Genomic DNA, 23,627 nt, shown 5'->3' with positions numbered 1-23,627 from the left:
GAGAAATGCACGATCTGCAGTAATCTGTTTGGGTTTTTTGAAACTCTACATCATGAGGTGATATTTGATTTTCCTCCACGACTCATCAGGAAAGCTTTAAGAGAGAGGGAGCTGAGGTTTTGTGTTTTCATCATGCAGCCAGCTGAGTCTCCCCTGCTGACCATTAGAAAGACATTAGGTTTCAGGCACATCCATGTCGGCTTCACATTTCAGAAGATATGCCCATTTGTTAAAGCACAGTTTAAGATTTTTGTCTCATGCAAAACTTTGGTATTTGGACTGTCTACACGTCCATAACAACATGAAATCACGCCTGATTTCTTTGGCTTTTCTGAAATTTATAGCAGAATTATCTCCTTGTTTAGTTGTTGTGCTCACAACTCTACAGCTTTGGTGCAGACTCCCTTTCCCATAGTAACATTTTTGGCCAGAAGGCAAAAAGCCTTTATACTGCCTATTCAACACCACACTGGACAGCGAGCAGGCTCAGCAGTGAGAGTAGGGAGACCAAAGATGGAGCTAAAAACTCTGTGAACGCAGTTCTTATGGTCTTCAGGTGAGCAAAATCACAACCTCGACAATGTATGCTCACTGTTATCACTTCTTTCCACTTTGAAAGCCAAGAAAAAACAAGATCTTACAAGCCCCTCCCACCCACACATAAAATAGATGATGAAGCTCTGACAGGCTGCTTATTGGGGAGAAGCTGCTGTGGGCTTTCACTGGTTTGCTATCATGTTTTCTTTAGAAAGGTGTTTCAGAGGTTCAGATAAGAAGACACACCAGTTAATGTGTGTGTTTGTGTGTGTCTGGGTTTTTGTTTTTTAAATACCACACCACCCTCCACCCCGCCTCCCGTTATCACCCTCACATTTCCCCTGCCAGTCAAACTTCTGAGGTCCACCCTGGTCCTCCTCTTTCCCTCCTCTTTCCCTCCTTCTCTCCCTCTACTCCTCCTTCCTGTTACCATCTACGTTTGGAGACGTCTCCAGAGCCTTTTATTCCTCTCCTCGCCGTCTCTCTCTCCACTCTGTCACACCATCCCGCAGTCCCTCCCATTGCCCCTTCTTTACAGCTGCCCACCCCCCGACACCCCCTCCCCTTCGGCATTACTCCATGTGTAAAATGAATTTCACCCGGAGAAATCTATTGCTTACAAGACGCACCTCAGCGGGCTAAAGATGCCCGATGGCCCGCACAGCTGAGAGTTGCGCTTTTTTTCCTTATTCTTATTCTGTATTTGGTCTGTTTGACATGTTGAGGGTGTGTGATAGTGTGTTTAGGAAATGAGAGGGGTGTGCGCAGAGTTGTGAATACAGTGAAGTCTGAAGCAAACAGCTGGACCAGCAGTCAGCCTGTACCTTCGAGGAGCCGCAGGTGAGTGACTGTATTCACCCCAAGAGCGCAGACCGCTGGAGGGGAGAGAGTTTTTAGGAATCCTGCAATTTCCTGAAGACTCGACTAGCACGACTTATCTGTCCGGAACTTTCTTGGAATTTAACAGCAGCAACAAAAATACATTTATGAGAACACCAGTCTCCATGTTTCACTATCTTAAAGCATGAATCAAGTTAGCAGCTCTCACACAGACTGCAGAGCGCGTGTTTGTTCTGCTCAGGATGTTTTGCATGATTTCCTGAGCAGTATGGACTGGTTCTCAGTAAATTCGTGGACCATGCATGGATCAGACTGATGCTCAAGCACGTTCTGCTCCATGTCAGCGCATTTCTGCGAGCAAAAAGAAAAAACAAGCTGAGAAGAGTAAATCAGAGGTCAGTGCACTTAAGTCAGGATGGTTTGATAAAAGCTTTGATTTAATACATTTGACGAAAGTTTTTTTTATATTATTTAAAAGACTTTTTTATTGTGACAGTTCATTTTGTAAAACTCTTTCCCAGAGGAACATGTTTGGTTGATTGGTTGTTAATTATTGCTATTAAATGTTTATTTTTTTTAAACTGACACTTTATTAGGTACACCTTTCTATTCAGCAGTTTTCTGCCAGCAGTTTTGGATCCATATTAATGTGATAGCAACAAACAGCTGCTGCACATCCATGATGTTACTTGATGGTGTGTTATCCCCATCAGCTGATGGGTACATTAACTCTTTATCCTTGTAAGCCTACTAAGAGTGACGCTTGAATCTCTTTTCTGACCCGGGCAGTTTCTGTTATAGACTGCGCTTGCATCAGAAATTATTGAGGGTGGTCTCTGCTGATGCACCTAAACTTGGAAAAACACATTAACTATTCTAATGTTCATCAAACAACATCTTTGTTTATATTTACTAAGGTATCAAAACTCATCATTAAGGGTACAGATGAGGTCCTGTTTATGTGGGAGAGAGTTGTGCATTCAGAGATGCTATTACTCATGCCTTGATTGTAAAGCGTGGTCGTTGAGTTATTGTCGTCTTCAGCTCGAAACATTCTAGCTATTCTCCTCTGATCTCTGACATCAGTGAGGCATTTTCTCCCTGAGAGCTGCCGCTGTCTCTTTCTCGAACCATTCTACATAAATCCTAGAGATCATTGTTTGGGGAAATCCAAGCAAAATATCAGTTTTTGAAATACTCAAACCACACTGTCTGGCACCAACGACCATGTCAATGTTACATCAGTCAGGTTTCTCCCCTGGTCTGAAGCTCAGACAATGTCTACATGCTTAAATGTGAGTTGTTGCCATGTGATTGGCTGATGAGATATTTACATTAATGGCCATTTGAACAGATGTCTCTAATAATGTGTCCAGGGGGAGTATATCAAGGTTGCTTGTTTTTTTCAACCAACAGTCCCTATTTTGATCATTACTAATCAAACTTATCTGAAGCTTTTCTGCTCTGGCGAAAAACAGGCATACTGAGATAACTCTGAGTTAGAAATCACACATAAACTGCATGTTTGATTGTGTTTTTAAGGTGTTACACTAAAAAAGCATTCGGTCAGTCTGGTGAAGCAGTTGTCATGATGCCTTCGCTGTCTGGACTTGGATGGACTTTATTCCTTCTCTCTTTCCTCTTGGAGCACCCAGAAGGTAAGTCCAACGACACCCAGCAGGAGACACAGCAAGAGATGTATTTATCTTCTAGACCAGCAACAATGAGGATTGTGTCGTGAAGACATAGCGAATTGTAAATGTGGTATTTCCTGTGCCCAAGTCAAAGGTCTTTACTTGAAGTGTCAGAATGAAAGTGAAAGTTGCTACATAGTTTTTTTCTTGGACAAGTTCCCACCCACCCCCAGGCGGGGATTTGAGCAAATGTAGAAACATCAGAGTATTGTATCACCCACACATTAGAGGGAGAGAAAGGAGGAGAAGAAACACAATGTTTCACAATGAAACTCAGCGAGGCCTGCATGGGGAAGCACTCATGTCTCATGTTATTTGTTATTTTACACAGTGATCACGCTGCTGCAGCAGATGAATGTACTTCCTGTGCATATATATTTCAGGTTTAACACATTTTGTAGTGATGCATGCACTGTTCCTCTCCAGCTCAGAGTGGAGAGCTGCACTGCTCAGTGGCTGGTCCAGTGGGTGCTCGACACCCTGTTCAGGGTCTGCTGGAAAGGTTCGAGGCAGGCCCCGGCTGTGCTGCTAGAGAACGCGGAAACAAGGAGACTCATGTCATTGCATTAAGAAGAGTGACCAACAGCCCAGAAAACAAGGTAGCCGGCTAACGATTACTTAGCAAAAACCAAGGACCCCGGCTTCAGGAGCAGGGGGGCTTTTATTTGAGTCCGGGTTTTAGCTTTAAAGTTTTGACTCAAATAGGCCGTAAGAAAGCTGGAAAATGTGATTCCAGTCACTTGCTGATCAATCAGTCTCATTGATTGTAAACTAAGAGCAGAAACACGCATGAACAACAAGGTTTCTTTGCCAAATGCTTTCCTTTAAAATGTGATGATAATGTTTAGCTTTAAACATCTCAACTATCTCAAATAAGCTTTTTAAATCCATTTAATTCCCTTTATATCACAAAGACATTACCTACAGAATTTCACTGTAGCACCACTGAGCTGATTCTGTTATAAAAAGGCAGATTTTATGGGAAAACATCAAAATAAATAAATAATAGTAAGTCTCAGCATGATCTTGTGGACATTTCTTTATAATAAAAGTCACAACAGTCTTGAGTGAATTTCTTTAAATATGGTGCAAACTCTCACTGATGATTGATGATGATAGTTTTATTTATATTGTGTGAAATTACATCTACAGTCGGCTCTTTGTATGGGAAGCTAATGACCCTACAAAAATACAGAGAAAACCAACAATCAGATGACCCCCTTTTGAGGAAATACTTAATGACAGTGGGAAGGAAAAACTCCCTTTTAACAGGAAGAAACCTCTGTGACTTGTTGGGGGAAGGAAGAGGGTCAAAGTTCCATGAAACCTCCTGTAAGTCTAGAATGACTAATTATGATAAAAATGTAACTGAAATGTCAAACACGATGGTGAACAGACGATTATTTGTGCAAAAGATTACAGGCTTAGTACACTGTGACACTGGAGATGTATACTCCCTCCCCCTTTTATTAGGTACATCTTGCTACAACTGTGTTGGAACCACCATTGCCTTTATAACTACCTTTCTTCCTTGAGGCATAGCTGTAGCTGTAACAGGGGGTTGCAGAGATGTTGATCCATATTGAGACGATAGCGTCACACAGTTGCATCACTGATTCCACCACATCCCAAGGGTGATCTTTTGGATCGAGATCTGTGACTGCAGAGTCCACGAGAGTGTAGTCAACTGACTGCCATGTTAAAAAAAACACAGCGTGAGATGATCTGAGAGGAAAGAAATAAATATACTGTAAGTAGTTGTAAGACGTGTGACTTCTGGGTAATTTAGTGGATAAACAAGCTACACTTACGCTGTAAAGTGAGGAAACCTCGACTCTTACAATAGAATTATTTCTTCTCTCTTGTGAAAATTTGAATTTCTACCCCTTTATTCTACTGTATCTGCTGGGAAGCCTTTGTAGGTACATATAATTACACTGTTAGTTGTGGGTCATATTATAAAGTGCTACCAAACATTTTAAGTAGCGTTAGCTTCCCAACCAAAAATGCTGAAATGTATTTAATTGCTCTAGCTGCTTACACAGGCACACAAATACAAGACTAACAAATAAGTTTTATTTTATTCTATTTGTTACATTTTTATTTGTACAAGTGCTGTAAATGTGTTTGGTGTATTTTAAGTTAAGTTTGCTACATGTAGTTAGCTTTGGAGCTACCCTAACTGTCTGAAGTACATTTATCCTTTAAAGTGCTGAACGTACAGCGGACTGCCTTTTCCTCTCCTCCCTATAGGTGACAGTGCTGATGAAGCCTCTGTCTCTGTCTCCTTCTCCTATGAGGGTTGTCCACCTAGTGCTCATCTCCAAAGTCCCAGTTACCTGGTGGTTGGAGGCCGAGAGACTGCCCTCCAACCTCCAGGTCCTGGTGCAGGTCAGTCATTGTGCAGAAGAGCAGTTTTGATTGAGTGCACTCTGCAGTTTCATTCATTATAAATTTGCCTTCAACTGCTAGGTGTCCTCAAACGCCAGCGTACAGTCCAGCGCCCTGCGTTTGCACGTCCAGACGGTGCATTCATTGCCTTTTCGTCCCCGTGCGCTGCATCGCTGGGTTCTGAAGCATCATGGCAACCTGTCCTCTCTGACACACTCATCACATGGCAATCGAGTCTACCTTCAACTGGGAGAGGGTGAGCCACCAAATCCACATTCCTGTGCTCAAAAATCGAATTTAGTGGTGATTTTGTATTTAAGCTTTGCAGTTTTTATACACAAAAATATCCACAAATGAAAAATAGTTTACGGTAAAATAAACAAATGATGAATCCAAACATCTGCAAGCATCTGATGGCTTATGAGTCAGATGAGTCATTTCCCCTCTTGCTTCTACCAGACTTTTGCATTAGGTCAGCTTCCATTTCTAAACTTTCTCTTACTTTGTCTCCATATTACAGATCCAAACCTGCCTGCTGTGTGTCAGCTGCAGTCCATGTTCATCTCTCGCAACTACATGACCTCTGACTTGCAGCCACAGGAAGTGCACGGTTGTGCCCACTTGAATGTAGGTGGAGCTAGCCCTGAGGTCCACGTAATCAAGCTCCATTCATCAGGCTCAGGCCTCTGTGGGTGAGAACAAGCAACCACTTGATGTCCTGGCAAAAGCAGAAATTAGAATCTATTTACAGCCACAAAGCCTGTATATAAATGATGGTAGCCAATGTTTTCTGTTTCACTGTTTGCCATTTAAAAAAAAAAAAAAAAAAAAAAAAGTCGAATTTCCCAGAGGAACCCACCCGAGGGATTAATAAAGTTCTATCTTATCTTATCTTATCTTATCTTATTTTTTATTTTAGCATTTTGGGTTTTTCCATCTTGCTTTTTCTAGGCAGAAATGATGATATTTGTCAGTAGGGGTGGATATCGTCACTGATTTCTACAACTAATTCAATTCTCATTCACAAGGTCCCAATTTGATTCAATTTTGACTCAGACATATTATAATATTATAATTCTGTATTATTCTGTAATATTATGATTATAATTCATATTATAATTCTGATCATTTATCAGTACATATCCACATTTTTATATCTATGTATAAAAAGAAAGCTGATACTTGTGAGACTTCATCAGAGATGTAAGCATCGTGTAAAAGTAACGGAGGATAAAATACAGAAAAACATGATGCAGATTTTCCTGGCCTGGCTTTTTATGGCAGATAACCGCCTTAAAAATATTCTGCAGAAAATTAAAAGATGAAGAAAACCGTGAATCAAGATATGAAAATTACCTGATGTAGGCTGAGCAAAGTTACAGAGGTTTTATTAGAGACACAGCTAAGCGTTTTGCAATTTGGCATATTTTGTAAAAGTTTAAGTTTCTTTGGTATGAACATCAGAAATTAGGCTTTCTTGTCGGAGGTTATTTTTAAGATAAAAGAAAAAGCAATGTGCAACAGCGCTGAACAAAACAGTAGACTGGTGCATAATAAGGAAGCGAATAATGCAGAAAACCGAGATTTGAGATGGGAAACGGTTCTTGAAGTACACTGAGGGAGAGAAAGCTGTGCAGGAAGTGGGATTTTATCGTAGTGGAAGCAAAACAGCAAAAGTAAGAGGGAATTAGTGACGATGTTTATCAAACGTGAAGCGTAGTTTTGATCTTTTGCTGCTGGTTCAGCGACAAAACCTGCAGCATCAGAATCTGTGAGATGTCGGCTTTCAGCACCGTCCGTGTACGTGACGTCGGTTGAACGATCCGTGCTTTGTGTTTACGTCTTTTTGCAGAATCCGTTTCTGCTCTCGTTTTAGCTGTTTGGTGGTCGCTGAAATTGTTTTGTGGGCTTTAAGCTGAGATTCTGGTGTTTCTGGAAAAATACATTCATATTTAAAAATCGATTCAGGATTTCATGAAGCGATATTGCTTTACTCACGCTAAAATCTATTTGAATCGGGGAAATCAATTTCTAAACCCACCTTTATTTGTCAGGTATCTTTATCAAGCCTGGTTATGAGGCTGCATTACACTGCTACACATACCTGCACATTGGTTAACAAAGAAGAAAAACACTTCAGAGTGTACAGTATATTAGTACAATGAACCACAAAGTAAGCCTTAATATTATTATCAGATAATTCACCAACAGCACAAACACAAATTCCGAGATGATTAAACATGCAACTAATTTGCTGGTAATACCTGAAATGAGTAAAGAAAATCAACAGCCTATTTATGCAAGATAATTCATAATTTTATTGGGGGGCTTATATTGGTTGGGTCTGATTATTGGGGGGGGGGGGGGTCATAACCCCCCTAACCCCCCTGAAACGCCCCTAATAATATAAAGCTTAAGGCTTAATTCAGTATAAAAAGCTCAGTTTAAAATACATTCACCCATCATAGAGTAGTTATGAAGGGTACTGAAACTAGTTTAAAGTTGGATAATTTGACATAGAACAACTCTAGAGTCGCCCCCTGTGGTGATTCAAGGAGCTGCAGGGTTTTTTTTTTCTGTACTACTTCAATTATTTGGCCCCAGATGATGCCGTTTGGGTTAAACGTTGTTTTCTCTGTCCACTCTTCTTCAGCTCCATGCAGGTAGAGGTGACTGTATCGCTTGTGCCTCCAGTGGCCGACTCAAGAGCGCACAAGATTGTGTTGATTCTCAGCAGCTCTGTGCCCGTCAACTGGGCCATTACTGCTCATGGCGTCCAGGGTCGCATCTCTGTTCATGTAAGGGCATCAGCTGCCATTTACATCACCATCGTGGTGGAATTTGTTTTGTTTTTTTAACACACAGCTAACAGGAATCTAAGGCTACAAATCATTCTCATTGTGACCAAATCCAAAAAGAACTGGTCCTAGCGTTACTGGCCATAGTCTAAAATACTTTATTGTATTGCTCTGTGCCACAGTGTCCTTGACTCTACTTGATCTTTACTTGTATTATGCTTCATCTTGCTGTCTACACAGTCCTCCAACAGCGTGTCTCCACCCTACCCACCTGAGCCTGGCCTAACAGTGGCCAGCACACTCGACCCTGACCTGTCTAGCATCTCGGACCTTCTCCTTTGGGCCCGTGAGAGTGGCTTCACCACGGTGACCTCATACACTGAGGCCGACCTGGCCAATCACTTTGTGATCCGGCTGGCTGAGGGAGAAGCAGGTCGGGACTCTTCTGTGTCTGAACCAACACGTTCTCACTTCCAAAGCGTAATATTTTACGCTACGTGACAAATCGTCAACATGTTACGCTTCCGGGCACCCAACACATCCCTTAATGACAAGATCGGAAAAAATGAGGACACATGAGAACCTTTTGGAATCAATCTACACATGTTCGTTCATTTTGCTTAAATCGCTTTGGCAAACACTATTTAACACCATTAAAGTGCTGGTTAAGGTTAGGGATGGCTGGAACGTGTAGTACCGCGGGACCGTAATTCTACTGGATTTCACCCATAACCGTAGCATAAGAACGCAGAAGGTCAACTTTCGCGTTCCTCAGGAACGCCGCAGGACGTGACAAATCGTCAGGATGTTACACCTCAGGAGTGAGAATGGGCTGTATAAACTGAACATTTGAATTTCGTTTTTTCACTCAAAAGAAAGTATATATCATTTGTTTGGTCTTTTTTCGTTTAAATTATTCCATAGTATTTACTCATAGTATTTATTCCATATAGTATTTACAGCTGAATGAAGGATTTTGATGTTTGAGTGAATGGTTGTATCTCTTGATCTCCTCTCTGTATCACAGGTAAGTTTGCAGTGACGAATCCACTGGTTGCAAGGCCTCCTGAGGCAGAGGAGCGCAGGTTGAGGCAGTGGCTGAATGGTGGGAGCAGAGCAGGAGAAGGCCGGGAGGGTTTCACAGTGAACTGTGAGGGCGGACGCCTCAGCGTGACGGTGGACAGAAGCATTCTGCAGGTCTTAACTTTTTTAAAATCTAAATTAGAAGCAGCGACAAACCTAGAGCAGCTGTTCACACTGTGATATTCTGTAGTGCCTCACATCAGTGCTCTCTTTCAGAACTTGTCTGTCCCGGTGGCTGCCGTGACTCTGCGTGACCTGACTTGCCAGGCTGAGTCCAATGGGAGCCATTTCCTTTTAGTGTTCCCAGTCATTTCCTGTGGGACAGAAGGCCTGCTCCTGGGAGAGCCTAGAGGGGTGCAGTACAAAAACATGGTGAGATAAGACATTTCAACAACAACAAAACATTGAAACTTTGGAGAATTTTCTGTCTTTGTTTGTTACTTGAACCCTAACTTTCCTCTCTATATCTTCTGTCACACGAGGGAAAGAATGATACAGATCTTGTCTTCGAAAAAAATCTGCATCACTGTGGATGTAATTCAAAACAAGCTGTCAGAAAATAAAGAAATAAATAAATCTGAAGGGAGGAAACAGGACAAACAGGAAAACGTTCAGAACACAGTTAGGAAAGCGTCTGCGTTCAAAACAAAAACAAATGTCCTTTACTCATGGTACAGGAAAAAAAGGCATGTGGTGCATAACAGCCACTTGAATTTGTGTTAAGTGGAAGTTGTCCTGGTAAGACTTGCGACCCAGGTCATTGTGACCAGAACATTGCTGAGGTCAAGCCTAAAATGGGTGTTTGCGCAGAGGCAAATTAAGTGAGAGCAAATGTCCCCTCAGAGGTGGGAGGCTGGATGGAAACATGATTGAAAAACAGACAAACAACACAGGCTTAAGGCCACTGTGCTGAAGCAGTGAACTCAAATTATGTCCAAATGCTGAACCCACAAGCTGAACCACATTTATTACTGTAGAGGTAATGATGACGCTGGAGCTGGTGAGACTGACTTGGCTGGAGATAGTCAGGCAGACTGCGGGTTAACGCAGGTGAAGAGGCAATCTGGGCCAATTTGAATTCGGGCAGGAAGGCTGAAAAGCTGATGAAGCAGGTGAGCGAGCTTCAGCTCATCCGTCCTCGTGTCTCTTCGTTAGCATACCATACTTTAAAAACAACACATGGCCCTGCTGTACAGCAGAAATATAAAAAATACAATAAGAATAATAAATACAAAAAATAAATAACAATAAAATAACTTGTCAGTTACCCACTAAGTCAAAGGCCAGCTAATAAAAATTAATTAAAAATGAGTAAAAACAAATTAAAAACCAGTAAAAGGATCTTAAAATAGATCCTAAATTCAATTGGAAGCCAGTTTAAGGAGGCCAAAAGCAAATTAATGTGCTCAAATGTTCTTTTACCAGTTAAAAACCATGCCACAGCATTCTGCACCAGTTGCAGGAGTGACAGAGGGCCCTGGCCAACCTCTATTAAAAGGTAGTTGCAGTAATCCAAGCATGAGGTTATAAAAGCATAGATGACAGTTTCCAAGTCAGGCCTGGAAATTCAATTTTTTGTTTTCGGAAGATCGCACCGAGTGGCAGGAAAACATGAAAACATTAGTGGCCCAAGAATAGATCCCTACGCTACACCCCATGGCAGAGGGGCCACAGAGGATGAAGCCGAACTCAACTTAACGCAAAAGCTCCTGTTAGAGAGATATGATTTTATCCACAAAAGTGCCGGAAATTTCTACACAATGCTGTAGTCGAGAGATCAGCAGGTCATGTTGCACTGTGTCAAATCAGCAGTCATATCCAACAAAACAAGAAAGACATGTTTAACCTTTATGAGAGCTGTCTCTGTGCTGTGAAACGGCTTAAAGCCGAACTGAAGAGCTTCTGGAATTTGAAAATCATTTAGATAGTCTATCAGCTGAGTGTGAACAATCTTCTCCAGGATTCCTCTTCCTTGCATTTGTTCTAACAACCTTGCTAGACAGAAAAGATGAGAACGTTTAGAACATAGACTGCAAATATTAGAGGGATGTACCTTAAACCTGTATTAATTTTAATGGACAGCAGGGGGCAGTTCTTCTGGTTTTCAGAAAAGTTTGGTTGTGTAGAAGTCTGTGGGAGAACATCCCTCAGCTTCCTCCATCTACTTTACGTTCTTGATCATGACACATATAACCTTCTTGCTACGTTGATGAAAGTCACAGAAAAATAAATGGGCCTTAAAGAAGACTAAAGGTTGTAAACATGAAAATCTTGATGTCAGGTTTTCTCAAATGGGTTGGCCCAAGATCACTGAAGCAGGGGTGTAGCTGAAGAGAGGGGTCTGGGGTACCTGCACCCCCAACATTTTCAATGTACTCTTTAGCGCAACTATGTTTGAAAATTCAGTAGATCTGTCCTTAGTTATAGTCACTTTAATCTGCAAATTATTCAACAACTTTTTTTACAACTCTCTCTGAAAGACGTCTAATCAAGGAATAAAGCCAAAGACGCTGGAACAAACTTCTAAAGTTAGATTTTTGTCATGTAGTTGCAGCAAGTTTGGGAACATTCGAGACTTGGTAAAGTCAAAGTAGGTAATGAGAGTAGCAGGTTTCTATACTGACCAATCATTAGTGCCTCATCAGAGTAAAAATTTAGAACAGAAACAGAAAATAGCAGAGGGCATGAAACTAAGCTTACACACCACAGGATGAATGTAATTTATACATTATGATGGTATTGATACTATTTGTATATTTTATCATTTTTGTGTGGAAAACACCACCTGAAAGACTCATTTTCATAGTGGAAAGATATGCCCCAGGAGAAGGAGACTGAGAGTGACTCTGAGTTTGATTTCTCTGTTTGTCCTTTTTGACCAGCTGTTACTATGGAGGGACAAACCTCAGACCATCCTTTCACTCAATGAGACTGAGAAGTCCAAAGGTCCACTTGGCATACGTGTGAGACGTCTGTGTGTCTGTTTACATTCATCTTATATTTTACAGTTTTCATGCAAGATTTTTCATACATAACCTTGCGCTGTTTTCTTTCAGTTCAGCTGTTTTTCTGCTGTCCCTGGCCCTCCGAGCAGCGCTGCTGCTAATGAGAATGTAAACACTGTGCAGACAGAACTGGTCCCCTGGGTGCCAGAGGGCTTGTGGCCCACCCCAGACCTAAGCCACTTCCCAACACCCAGACACAGATCTGGGCCTGTTCTTCTTTTGGAGCTTTTTGTCACAGACAGCTACGAGCAGAGGCGGATTGGTCCGTGTGTCATCACCGCTGACCAGCGTGTCTATGTCCAGGTCTTTTTCATGTGTTTTCTCTGCTTCAATTTGATATTGTGGTGTAAACTGTCGCACTAACTTCTTCACAGCTTACTTTTTTAAATACATCTAATGAACATGAAAGCTACTTAATTATAACTATGATATATTCTGCATCATTTTTTTCTGCTGCAGATTTCAGCTAAAGCACCCCTCGCAGATGTCGTGGAAGTGAAGTCATGTGTAGTCTCTTCTTTCTCAGACCCCAAAAAATCGCCTTTCTGGACTGTGATAAGTAACGGCTGTTCCTCTGACCCCTCACTGACCTTCAGTGCGAAGTCAAAACATGAGCAAGAGGAGACTGAAGATAACGTTGAAGCAGTAGAGGAAACGGAAGAGACAGAGGGCCTGGGAAATGGCAGAATTGATCAAACAGGTGAAAAAGCAGAAAGTGGAGGAGGGAGAGACAAGAGGACCATGAGTGTGAGAGAGGAGATACAGCCCTTAAGATTCAGCTTCATTCTACGACCAGTTTATAACGACTCAATGCAGTTCCTCCACTGCAGCCTGCGCCTCTGTGTCTCTGACACAACTATAGGGGAACCCATGAAGGAAACTATAAAGAATGACTGTCAGGGCAGGCCACGCATGCCTCTGCTTCTATCTAGATCACCCGGGCATCAGGTAAAAAAACCCAGAAGAAATAGCAAATAAATCATCTTGTCAAAAGCACTAAGATGGAGCAGGGAAACTGTAGCTTGGTCATTTGTAAAAAGTGCCTGTTAGGCTCCTTGTGGAGCGTTTGATGAGAAGATTGATAACCATTATGTGTTTGAAAGCTCACTGAGAAACCTAAAGCCAGGAGCCAGTTAGCATACCTAGTCTTAGATTTTAAAAAATGTAGGTAAAGTGAACCGTGTTAGCCTTCACACCAAGCTGTGTAAGAAAGTAGGTCAGCTTTATTTAAAACAATAAAGAGCCAAATATTTGCTAAAAACACGTTTGACTGTGCAACCTTATATAATAGTTCTGTAGTAGAGTCATGGTAAACACCAGGACATCGTTTTGTATATCAGGGGAATTAATCTGGTCCTCCTCAGGTCCTATAGTTAGATAAACTGCAAAAGTTGCAGGATCTACATCTCGGACTCTGCAGGACTCAGTTAGCATGTTAAATATTACAGTTCACGGCAGTACAGTTAGAAAAAGACTGAATAGGTGTGACCTGTTTGGAATACAAACATGGCAGAATTACTTGGATTTGAAAATTTGTATCTGAACAAATTTTCTGGAAAATTGTCCTCTGGAAGGACAGGAGCAAAGTGGAGATGTTTGGCTATAATGCACAACACCGTGTTTGGTGAATACCAAATGCCTCATGATTTGGGTTTGTTTTCCAGCATTCTGTAATTACTGAGTCAACCATGAACTCCTCTGTATCCCAAATTGTTCTACAGTAGGCCATCTGTTCAACAGCTAAAGCTTCACCCAGACTGGGTCATGGAACAAGACAATGATTGCAAGCACAGCTGCAAATCTACTACAGAGTGGCTGAAAAAGTAAAAAAATCAAGGTTTTGCAACTGCCCGCTCAAAATCCAGACCTCACCCTGGCTGAAATGCTGTGATGGGGCCTTAAGAGAGCTGTGCATAAATCAATGCCTGCAAACCTCAATTAACTGAAGTAACTTTGTAAGAATACAAAAAACATATTATTATTATACCAGACTGCCTTGAGGCAACTGTTTTGATATGACGCTATATAAAAATAATTGAATTGACTTCAAAAGGTGATTCCAGAAGCTAATGAATTATGGGATATACTCACACAGCTTCAACATTTAATTTTCTAATTTTTGTTGAATAAATAATGACACAGGTTCATGTCTTGTTTTGTACTTCTGAGGTTATATTTACCTAATTTCATACCTGCCAAGGACCAGAGTATGTTTAATATACCCTGATATATAAAACCTTAGAACTGAAACGGTTTAGTTTCTTTTTAAAATTACTTTATTATGATTTATGCTTTTTAACACTTACGTTTTCCTCTGATATCATGGCACTGGAAGGGGAAGCCAGTATAACTAAAGCATAAACCTTTTCCTGTATTCCCACTTCAGTGTGAGATCAGAAACCTCTCCAGACCCATGGTGGTCACCCACCCGATTAGTTCACTGTCACCTAAAATGAGGAACCCTACTGGCCAAAGAATCAAGAGACTCAGCGTCACTCCGATGGCCAGACCAGAGCCAGAGCACAGCAGTGAGTATCATTTACTGTATTTTGGTGATGTTACTGTCTTTGTCTTTAAAATATATCACCCTCTGACTCTAGACCGGGTGGTGGAGACTGGACCAGTGATGGGACTTGTCTTTGCAGCCTTTGTAATGGGTGTCGGTCTGATGGGGGGGTTGTGGTTCATCTATAATTATACAGGTAACAAAGGCAGCTTGTGCGTTCTCTGTATGTTGTCATCTTATCAAGTTTCATTTAAATACAGGTTTATACACCAACTGCTCCCAGACTATTCTATAAAAGTCTATGAAAGAAACAGCAGCACAGGAAATCATATCTTTAGTTATTTTCACTTATTTATATCAGATATCAGCAGTAACAGAATTATCATTGTATTTCCTGATGATCAGAATCTAAAACATATTTATTGTGCGTGCATTGTTCATTTGTGTACCTCACATATTTCTAGGGATGGGTACCGGTGTGCACCGGTTCTGACATAAACGGTTCAGACCGAAAAGCAGCGCACATTTCGGTGCTTTTTTTTCCTGAGCTGTGATACACTTCTAGCCAATCATTTTACGTTTCCGAGGATAGTAGGCGGGTCCAGGTACGTACTTTCTTTTAGAGCAGAGCTACAGATTAAAAATGCCCAAGGCGAAGCGGTCAAAAGTCTGGCTGTACTTCACAGCAAAATATGCAAACTCAGCAGCCTGCAACAAGTGCTTTAAGCTGATACTGTGATACTGTCAAAGGAGGTAACACCTCAAATCCGATGAAATACCTGGCGACGCATAGCGTTTTTTTTAAAAGCCCAGAAATGCGCCGTATTTATTTATTTTTTTTTTCGGGTTTTTTTTTAATTTTTTTTTTTATTAGTAATATAAACATACAAACAAAATGCACCATATATTACAGATTCAGAGAATAAACATTTCTTACATATTAGCAACTTTCATATATAGTGAAAATAAAATATAAAGATGGGGTCACATAAATTAACAGATTATTAACTCACTAAATCAAAATCTTCTACAAAGGAAACAAAAAAAGCAGCCTTTTTCTTTTTAACTAAAGTCAAAGATTTAACCAACAGGTTTAGGTCGTTTTTCCAGTGAGCCAGTGTTGGTTTAATCTTAAAAAAGCGACATTTATGTATAAAATACTTACACAAGATTAATAACACATTAACACCATAATTAGCTTTCTTTTCTTTCAAAAACACTCCAAACATTATCATATTTAAGGTAAATGGGGTAATTTGAATCCCACTGGAATAAAGCCAGGTATGAAAATCCAACCAAAATATTTGTATAAAATTGCACAAAAAGAATAGATGGTCCAAATCCTCCTCTTCTGTTTCACAAAATACACAATTACCCGTTTCTATTTTGAATCTATCACTAAGGAGTCTATTTGTCGGGTAAATTTTATTCAAGATTTTAAATTGGACTTCTTTCCCTTTAGGAGGGATAGGGAAGGTGATATAATCAGTTCTTATTTTTTCAATTTCTTCCCTTTGGAAATCTTTTAATATGTAATTACGTCTAAGTAAATTTGGAGAATAAAGACTCCTTAATGAAGATCTAAGAAACTTATTGTTGCATTTAACATCACAAAATCGAATACCATCTATATATAATTGCCTTAACTTGGGGGAGATGTCAGAATATATTATATCATTTACAACTATGTTTTTAAGTGACAATGGAATGGATTTTATAACCCGATTAAATTTACTTTTAGAACATTGGATATTAAACTTTTGGCAAAAATCTTGATGTCCTAGAACATGTCCTTCCTCATCTACAAAATGGGCAATTGCCCAAACACCTTTTGATAACCAATCTTGAATAAAAATAGATTTTCTGTTCATCAGTATATATCTATTGTTCCAAATTGGGCTATTATGTGGAGTGAAATGATGTTTAAATAACATTTTCCAATAAAGAAGGACCTGTTTATGGAATTCAGAGAGTTTAGCAGGTAGCTTAGTAATTTCAAAGTCACACTTTAGGAGAAAGTCGATACCCCCTAGTGTGTTAAAGACCTTACTTGGTATAAAAACCAAATGGAGTGTGGATTATTTAGGAAGGATTTTAACCATTTAAGTTTCAAAACACCATTCATTATGTCAAAATCAATTGCGTTTCCACCGCCTTCAATGTATGGTTTAACCAAATCATCTTTAGATATATAATGGCACTTATTCCTCCAAATAAAATTAAAATTCAAGCTATTAATTGTTTTAATAACTTTATTCGATATTGATAGAGAGTAAGCTGGATATATAAATCTAGATAAACTATCCATTTTGGTTAATAATATTCTTCCAAAAATTGTGATGTCTCTTTGTAACCACTTATTTAGGATTGTCTTACATTTGTCAACATTATCTAAAATATTTACTTTTTCTAAGACTTTGTGATCTTTTGAAATTGTGATGCCCAAATATTTTACCTCCTTCTTCACCTTTATATCGTACAGTAATTGTGAATTACACTCCTTTAATGCCAATAATTCACATTTATTTAAATTTAACTTTAAGCCTGAAGCTTTTGAGAATGTAGTGATTATTTGTTTTACCAGGGGAATCTGATGTTCATTTTTTAAGAAAAGAGTAGTGTCATCCGCAAGTTGACTAATTATTAAAGAATTGTCCATAATCTCAATTCCGGCAACGCTGCTGTTTTTAATTAGAATTGCGAGCATCTCCACAACCATTATGAACAACAACGGAGAGCTTCCACACCCTTGCCTAATTCCTCTTTTGACGCTAAATCTTTTACCAGTGCCATAGCCTAATGACACAGAGCTATTTATATCATTATACAGTATATCTATTATCTTCCTAAATTTATCCCCAAATCCAAATCGAGTTAGTGTTTCTAAAATAAAAGGATGTTCTACTGAATCGAAAGCTTTATAAAAGTCCAAGAAAAGAATAAAACTGTCATCACTAATCAGATCATTGTAGTCCAGTAAGTCTAAAACCAATCTGATATTATTATGAATGTTCCTGTCTTTCAAAAACCCTGATTGTGTCTCACTAATTATACTTGAAACCCCTTGTTTGAGCCTTGTTGCAACTGAGCTAGAGAAAATTTTATAATCTGTATTTAATAAAGTTATGGGCCTTAAGTTATCCAATTGTCGTTTATCTTTGTTTGGTTTAGGAATTAATGTAATTAATCCTTGTTTCATGCTAGACATCAATTCTCCCTTTTCAATACTGGCCAGTATAGCTTTGAATAAAATTTCCCGTAAGTCTTCCCAAAAAAATTGGAAGAAATTAACTGTAAGCCCATCTGGACCAGGGGATTTATTAAGTGCCATTTTCTTAACAGATGCATCTAACTCTTCAATTCTGAAGTCAGATTCACATAATTCCTTAAATGATTCATCAATTTTAGGGATCAGATTATCTATTTGATCAAAAAAGACATCACAATCTGCTTGGGAGAACTGTGAGGAGTATAAATTGGAATAGAATGTATAAGTTTCATTCTCCAAAATTTTAGGGTCGTCACATTCAATGCCATCAATTAACAGAGAAGATATAAAATTTCTTTTCTGTCTGCTCTTTTCTAAATTAAAAAAATATGAAGAATTTCTTTCCCCCTCCTCAATCCACTTGGCCCGTGAACGCACAAAAGCTCCTTCTGCTTTATTTAGGTAGAGCTGATCTAATTTAGTTTGCAACTCCATAAGTTTACTCCTTTCTTGGGTATTTAGATCATCTTTACTACAGCAATAAGTAATTTCTTGGAATAATTTACATTCATATTCTCTTTGCTTTTGACTTATGTTTTTACTGAATTGAATACTAAATTCTCTAATTTTGAATTTAATGAATTCCCATTTATTGATATATCCTACAATTAGATGATCAGCCATAATATCTTTTATAATTTTTTTGACTATGTTGCAGTAGTCTTCATTTTGTAAAAGTTTGGCATTGAACTTCCAATAAGTTCTTTTATTTGATTGTCTAATTTCCGATTCTAAGCACAGTTCAATAAAGCAATGATCAGATAGAGGTGCATTTGACATCGCAACTTTTACAGTGTGGCTAAGAATGATGTCACTTCCTAGCCAATAGTCTATTCTAGATTTACAAGCTCCATTTGGTTTAAACCAGGAAATCAATCAAATATATTGAATGTCGCAATGTTGGCAAAGAGAGGAAGTGACGTAAGATTTGCGCATGCGGGGTACCGATCGGGTTTCCGGTACCTGATCGGGTAGTGACATAGCTTGCTGCGAGACCTCACACCGAGCACATCTACTGTGGGTGGGTTGCCTGTTATGCAACATCCCCCAAAAACACGAAGAATAGAGTCCTGGCCCCTAGCCCTGCCAGTGTAGCAGAAATGATGACGGATGATGATGCAGCAGCAGCCGTTCTTCTCTGCGTGAGTAGCTTAATGTTGTTCGTGTGTAATTTACGTTGAGTAGGCTAACCACGTTATTACATTAATGCATGTAAGGTGAACTAGCAAATATCATCATAGCTACATGCAGCTGTCTTCTTGTTTGATGGCAGATACTCCCTTCACCCTGGCCAAAAAGGCAAAAATGACCAAAGAAAAAGTGGAAAACAGTTAAACATGAGAGGTTTTTGGACAAAGTTTGTGTTTTTTCCATTGTTTAAGCACTGCTTCCAGCCGAGAGTGATACCATATATGCCCCATAGCTGCAGAAAAGGCTAACATTGTTATCTTTTTACAAAAACCAGCTGAACATGAGAGGTTTTTGGACCAATTTTGTGTTCTCCATTCTTTAAGCACAGGTTTGAGCACCGTTTGAGCACCGGCACCATTTCAAAAGTACCGATTTGGCACCGGTATCGGATAAAACCTAAACGATACCCATCCCTACATATTTCACATTTTCAGTTTGAAGGCACAGAAATTAAAGCATATCAATCTGTGGATGTATTCACGCTGCTAGAAACTTCCAAATTATCATAACTTAAATTTCATCGTGTGCTTTGAACAGAGAGCAGTTTTAGCAGTAAACCCAAATTCATTTCAAAGATGGAAAACAGGATACACCTTATTATCTGCATATTTTCTGTATTATTCCACAGCGGAGCGGCCAGCATCATATAGAGATCATCTAACAGACCAGACTCGTGGAGAACAAAACATCTGGAACCCGCCTTCAGTGTCTGATCAGTCCTCGAGCTCAGTGTGAGGTAAGAGCTGATGGTGAAGGTAACTCAAAGGGGAATTAAATGTGTTACACTGTGTCAAGCACACATTTTATTACTGTTACATTTTGTGAACATATTCTGATTTCACTATCAGTGCGACTTTCTAGTTTGAGGGGGAATTATAAAACTTGGTCATCACTATGAGGTTCACAGGGTGCCTTTTGGGGGAACATGTCATGTGGAGGAGTATACTCTGAACAGGTTGCCAGGGAGGGTTAACACAGAGAGACACTGATCCATATTTACAGCCAATCTAGAATCAACAGTTAACCTACATTGCTGTGCTGAGGATTTGGGTCAGCCTTAATTTCTTTTATTGTGCAGCAATTTAATGAAACGCTTTCATGCATGGAGATGCTGTATTTAAGGAAAATTCCATAATTCCATCAATTTTGACAATATCCTCCACACATCTGGCTTAAATGCACCTCCAGCCACGACAGAGCCTCCGCCGTGTTTTACAGATGGCTGTGGCTGCGTTCGACTTGTCCAGTTTCCTCAATTTTTTTGAGGACACACTGCAAACCATACTGAGAAATCCCAAGTATTTGTCTGATACCTTTTTGGGAATGAGCTTGTTAGTGCAAAAATACAATTTCATGGATATACTTCACCACTTTAATAAGACCACTTGTTATTTTAGGGTGATGACTGAACCACCATTAAAGTGAAAGCGACAGTGGCATTTGGTAGCTTATAAACTCTAACTATGTTTCACTTAAAGAAGTGTGGCTCTACCGCCGTGCCGTTGAACTGTACGTCTTACTCCAGCTGGGCTGCAAAGACCTAATGTCAAAGCTGTGCATTTAAAATAAACTGTTGTGGTTAGAAGCGCCGTCGTTTCCAGAAAATATATCAGCATTATGTCGAGCACCTGCAGATTTCAACTTTGATATGCCCGATAGGTCTGAACAGTGTTATTCTTTTATCTCTTTCTCAGGATTTCCTCCTGCAAATCTGAGAACAGAGAACTGGGACAGAGGTTTCAACAACTTCTGTGTGTGCAGCTGCCTTGTCTCTCTCTTTGTGTGTGTGTGTGCGTGCATGTGTGGGCATTTCTCCTCACGAGTACGGCTCGTTGCCGTGCATCCGAAATGTAAGAGACTGATACTGTATATGCTAACGTGAATACAGCGCCGCTTATTCATCGCAGCGAAGAGTCAAGAGTTTTGACTCAAAGTGAAAAGGAGCTTCTTTGTCTTGTGTGGTGTTGTCAACCATTCGATGCAGAGTCATTTCAAAAGCAGCAGCGAATCATCACATGTGGAGGCACATATATGAATCTGACAGAACCTAAACATGGTCGAGCGAGTCACTCTGAAACCACGTTATTTTTTTTGCCCGTACAGAGCGAACGCGAGGTCAAAGATGAGGTCACAGTGTGCCTGTCTGAACAGTCAGCTTTTTACACTTGTTTTCACTATTTATGTTGTGAATCAGCTGGATGTTAAAACTGCGTTTATCTGTGTGCGAAATCTTTTGTGTATGTGGGAAACATAAAACGTATTAAAGCTAAAATCTGTCTCAATCTTTCTCTCTCGTGTCTCAAAAAAATGTAACCATCTCAACAGCATAACCATAACGTCAAAGTCATAGACAAAACATGCTTAGTAAAGCTTAAGGGAAACATGCCGTGGCTGATTGTTATCTTTGGGTTTGAAGTAACAAAAGTAACACCTTTCACACAATTGTGCTGATTTATTTTGAAAGGTGCAGTAACCTTAATTTTGTCTTTGAAAACTGAGAAGTGCTGCTGGGCTGTTTCGCAGCTCAACCGGAGACGGAGCCATTGATGTTTACATCCTGCAGTCATCAAAGAGATGTAGACAGCATCTGGGTGTGAAATGTATCTCTGTGCCTTGCTCAGGGGTTCAGACTGTGGCAGTTACCGTGCAAAAAAGACCAGACTTGTTTCTCCATTTTGGATGTTTCAGTTCAAGAAATGATCGATTTGTTGTGTTCTGTGTTTTGGACCTTTTGAATCTTGTTAAATGTATTTTTTGATTTTATTAAGTTGGTCTTCTTATTTAGTTCTTGTGACTAGAAATGGTAGAGTTTGGTCATTTCCCTGCTATATTATTCGAGGTCTTTAGGGTTACTTTAGGGTTATGGGTTTATGTTCCCGCTCCCATGATCTGGTGTCTGTGGTTTGTTGCTTGGTGTCCCCTCCCATCTGTCATGTCTCTCGCCCTGTCTCTCACAGCCTGACTCTGTGCTCTCCACGTTCTTCTCCCTGTGTTTCATCTTTTGTCTCCCCCAGTCTATCGTGTGTTTCCATGTTTTTTATCCCCTTGGTGGGCGTGCTACTTCCTGTTTTGGCAGTCCCTCGTCTCATGTTTGTGTTCAGTTTGGTTTCCTCTGTCTTGTTATTCCTAATTTGTCCCTCCTGTGTTCCCACGTGCCGCCGCTTTCCCTAATCACCCTCACTGTGTCAGTTCCTCTTTGTCCCTCGCCGGGACGTCAGTTCACCTCCCTCCATGTTTCAGGTTCCATGTTCTGTGTTCCTAGTGTTTACTTTTGCCCAGTTTAGTTAGTCTGAGTCTCCTTTTGCCTTTTGTTTTGTATTCTTGTTTGGTTTTTCACCCATCCTAAATAAACATCTCACTGTTAAGTCCCATCCGTCCTGTCCTCTCTCCAACACCATCTGCACACGCAGAGGATGACACTATCAAGCAGCAGGGGAAAATGGAACGCAGTAACTTAACAGTATTGCACTTATTGGAAAAAGTCTAATTGGTAACACTTTATAATACAGTCAGTAAATTAAGGGTGGATTTTCCCTTTCATTAAATGGAATCTTGATGTATTTTATTTGAAATTATAATAATTCAGTGTATTAACCTACTGATTCTTAAAGGTAGGCACACTAGAATAAGGGGGTAACAAGTCAGGTTTTTACAGGAAACAAAGCAATAATGATACTGTAACTCATTTAAAGTGGACCAAATTCTTGGAACTTTACAGCGAAGGAGACAGAAATGACATCGAAGTAGTTTTAAGCACTGTGTAATATCTTGATCCTTTTCTTGAAAAGTATCTTCCATTGTACGCTTTCCTTTTTGGGACACAGGCTGAATTAGGGGGCGGTTTAACTTTGCCTAATTTTCCAGTGTTTGACAGGAAAGCAAACACTCATTTTCAAAGTTATGTTTAAACAGTCATAGTGAAAAAAGTTAGACTTGGCTCTTGGTTTTATCGTTACAGGATCATATAAGCCTGCAAATTTCAACTGTATTTTTGGTAAGTTGGAAAGGCAGATCAGTCCTTGTCACATTTATAGTGGTAAAATAAAAGGACAGTTTAATAATTAATAATAATTAATCCATCATCCACATCAACATAATGAATATGAAATAAAGATGTAAGGAACATAATAACTCCATAATATGGCCCAAGCCTTGAAAAGGACAGCATATTTTAAGATTGGAAAATATTGCTTATTTTTCCCAAAATTACCATGAAATTGCTCGCTATCCAGAATTCATTCACAATATTTACATCTGCTTAAACTTACTTAAATTTACTTACAGTATAATAAACTTTTTACCGCCTTATTCCAG

At 39.7% G+C, this 23,627-nt stretch overlaps 1 protein-coding gene across 2 annotated transcripts; it reads left to right on the top strand.

Annotated features, from left to right (window-relative positions):
* Positions 1-1,097: 1,097 nt before the first annotated feature.
* engl (endoglin, like) lies at positions 1,098-22,678 on the top strand. 2 transcript variants are annotated; one of them, XM_026165787.2, is made up of 17 exons: positions 1,100-1,377; positions 2,920-3,035; positions 3,498-3,670; positions 5,325-5,462; positions 5,544-5,718; positions 5,983-6,154; positions 8,116-8,260; positions 8,501-8,693; positions 9,288-9,457; positions 9,560-9,715; positions 12,226-12,306; positions 12,400-12,651; positions 12,808-13,296; positions 14,735-14,876; positions 14,949-15,050; positions 19,942-20,049; positions 21,008-22,678. In XM_026165787.2, exons 2-16 carry the CDS (start codon positions 2,966-2,968, stop codon positions 20,046-20,048), a joined length of 2,565 nt encoding a protein of 854 aa, XP_026021572.2. In that variant the 5' UTR covers positions 1,100-1,377; positions 2,920-2,965; the 3' UTR covers position 20,049; positions 21,008-22,678. The 2 variants fall into 2 exon arrangements, with proteins under 2 accessions (XP_026021573.2, XP_026021572.2); XM_026165788.2 differs by lacking the exon at positions 14,949-15,050 and having other exon boundaries at positions 1,098-1,377.
* Positions 22,679-23,627: the final 949 nt, after the last annotated feature.

Source organism: Astatotilapia calliptera, chromosome 4 (genome assembly GCF_964374335.1).
Source record: "Astatotilapia calliptera chromosome 4, fAstCal68.1, whole genome shotgun sequence".
NCBI classification, from domain to species: domain Eukaryota; kingdom Metazoa; phylum Chordata; class Actinopteri; order Cichliformes; family Cichlidae; genus Astatotilapia; species Astatotilapia calliptera.
Note: the sequence above shows the minus strand (reverse complement) of the source record. Positions and strands in the feature narration are given on the sequence as shown.

Coding starts and splice junctions, on each gene's coding strand:
- engl (XM_026165787.2), top strand. CDS start 2,966: ATGATGCCTTCGCTGTCTGGACTTGGATGGACTTTATTCCTTCTCTCT. Junction 5,719..5,982: donor CTACCTTCAACTGGGAGAGG/GTGAGCCACCAA, acceptor TCCATATTACAG/ATCCAAACCTGCCTGCTGTG. Junction 9,716..12,225: donor GGGTGCAGTACAAAAACATG/GTGAGATAAGAC, acceptor CTTTTTGACCAG/CTGTTACTATGGAGGGACAA.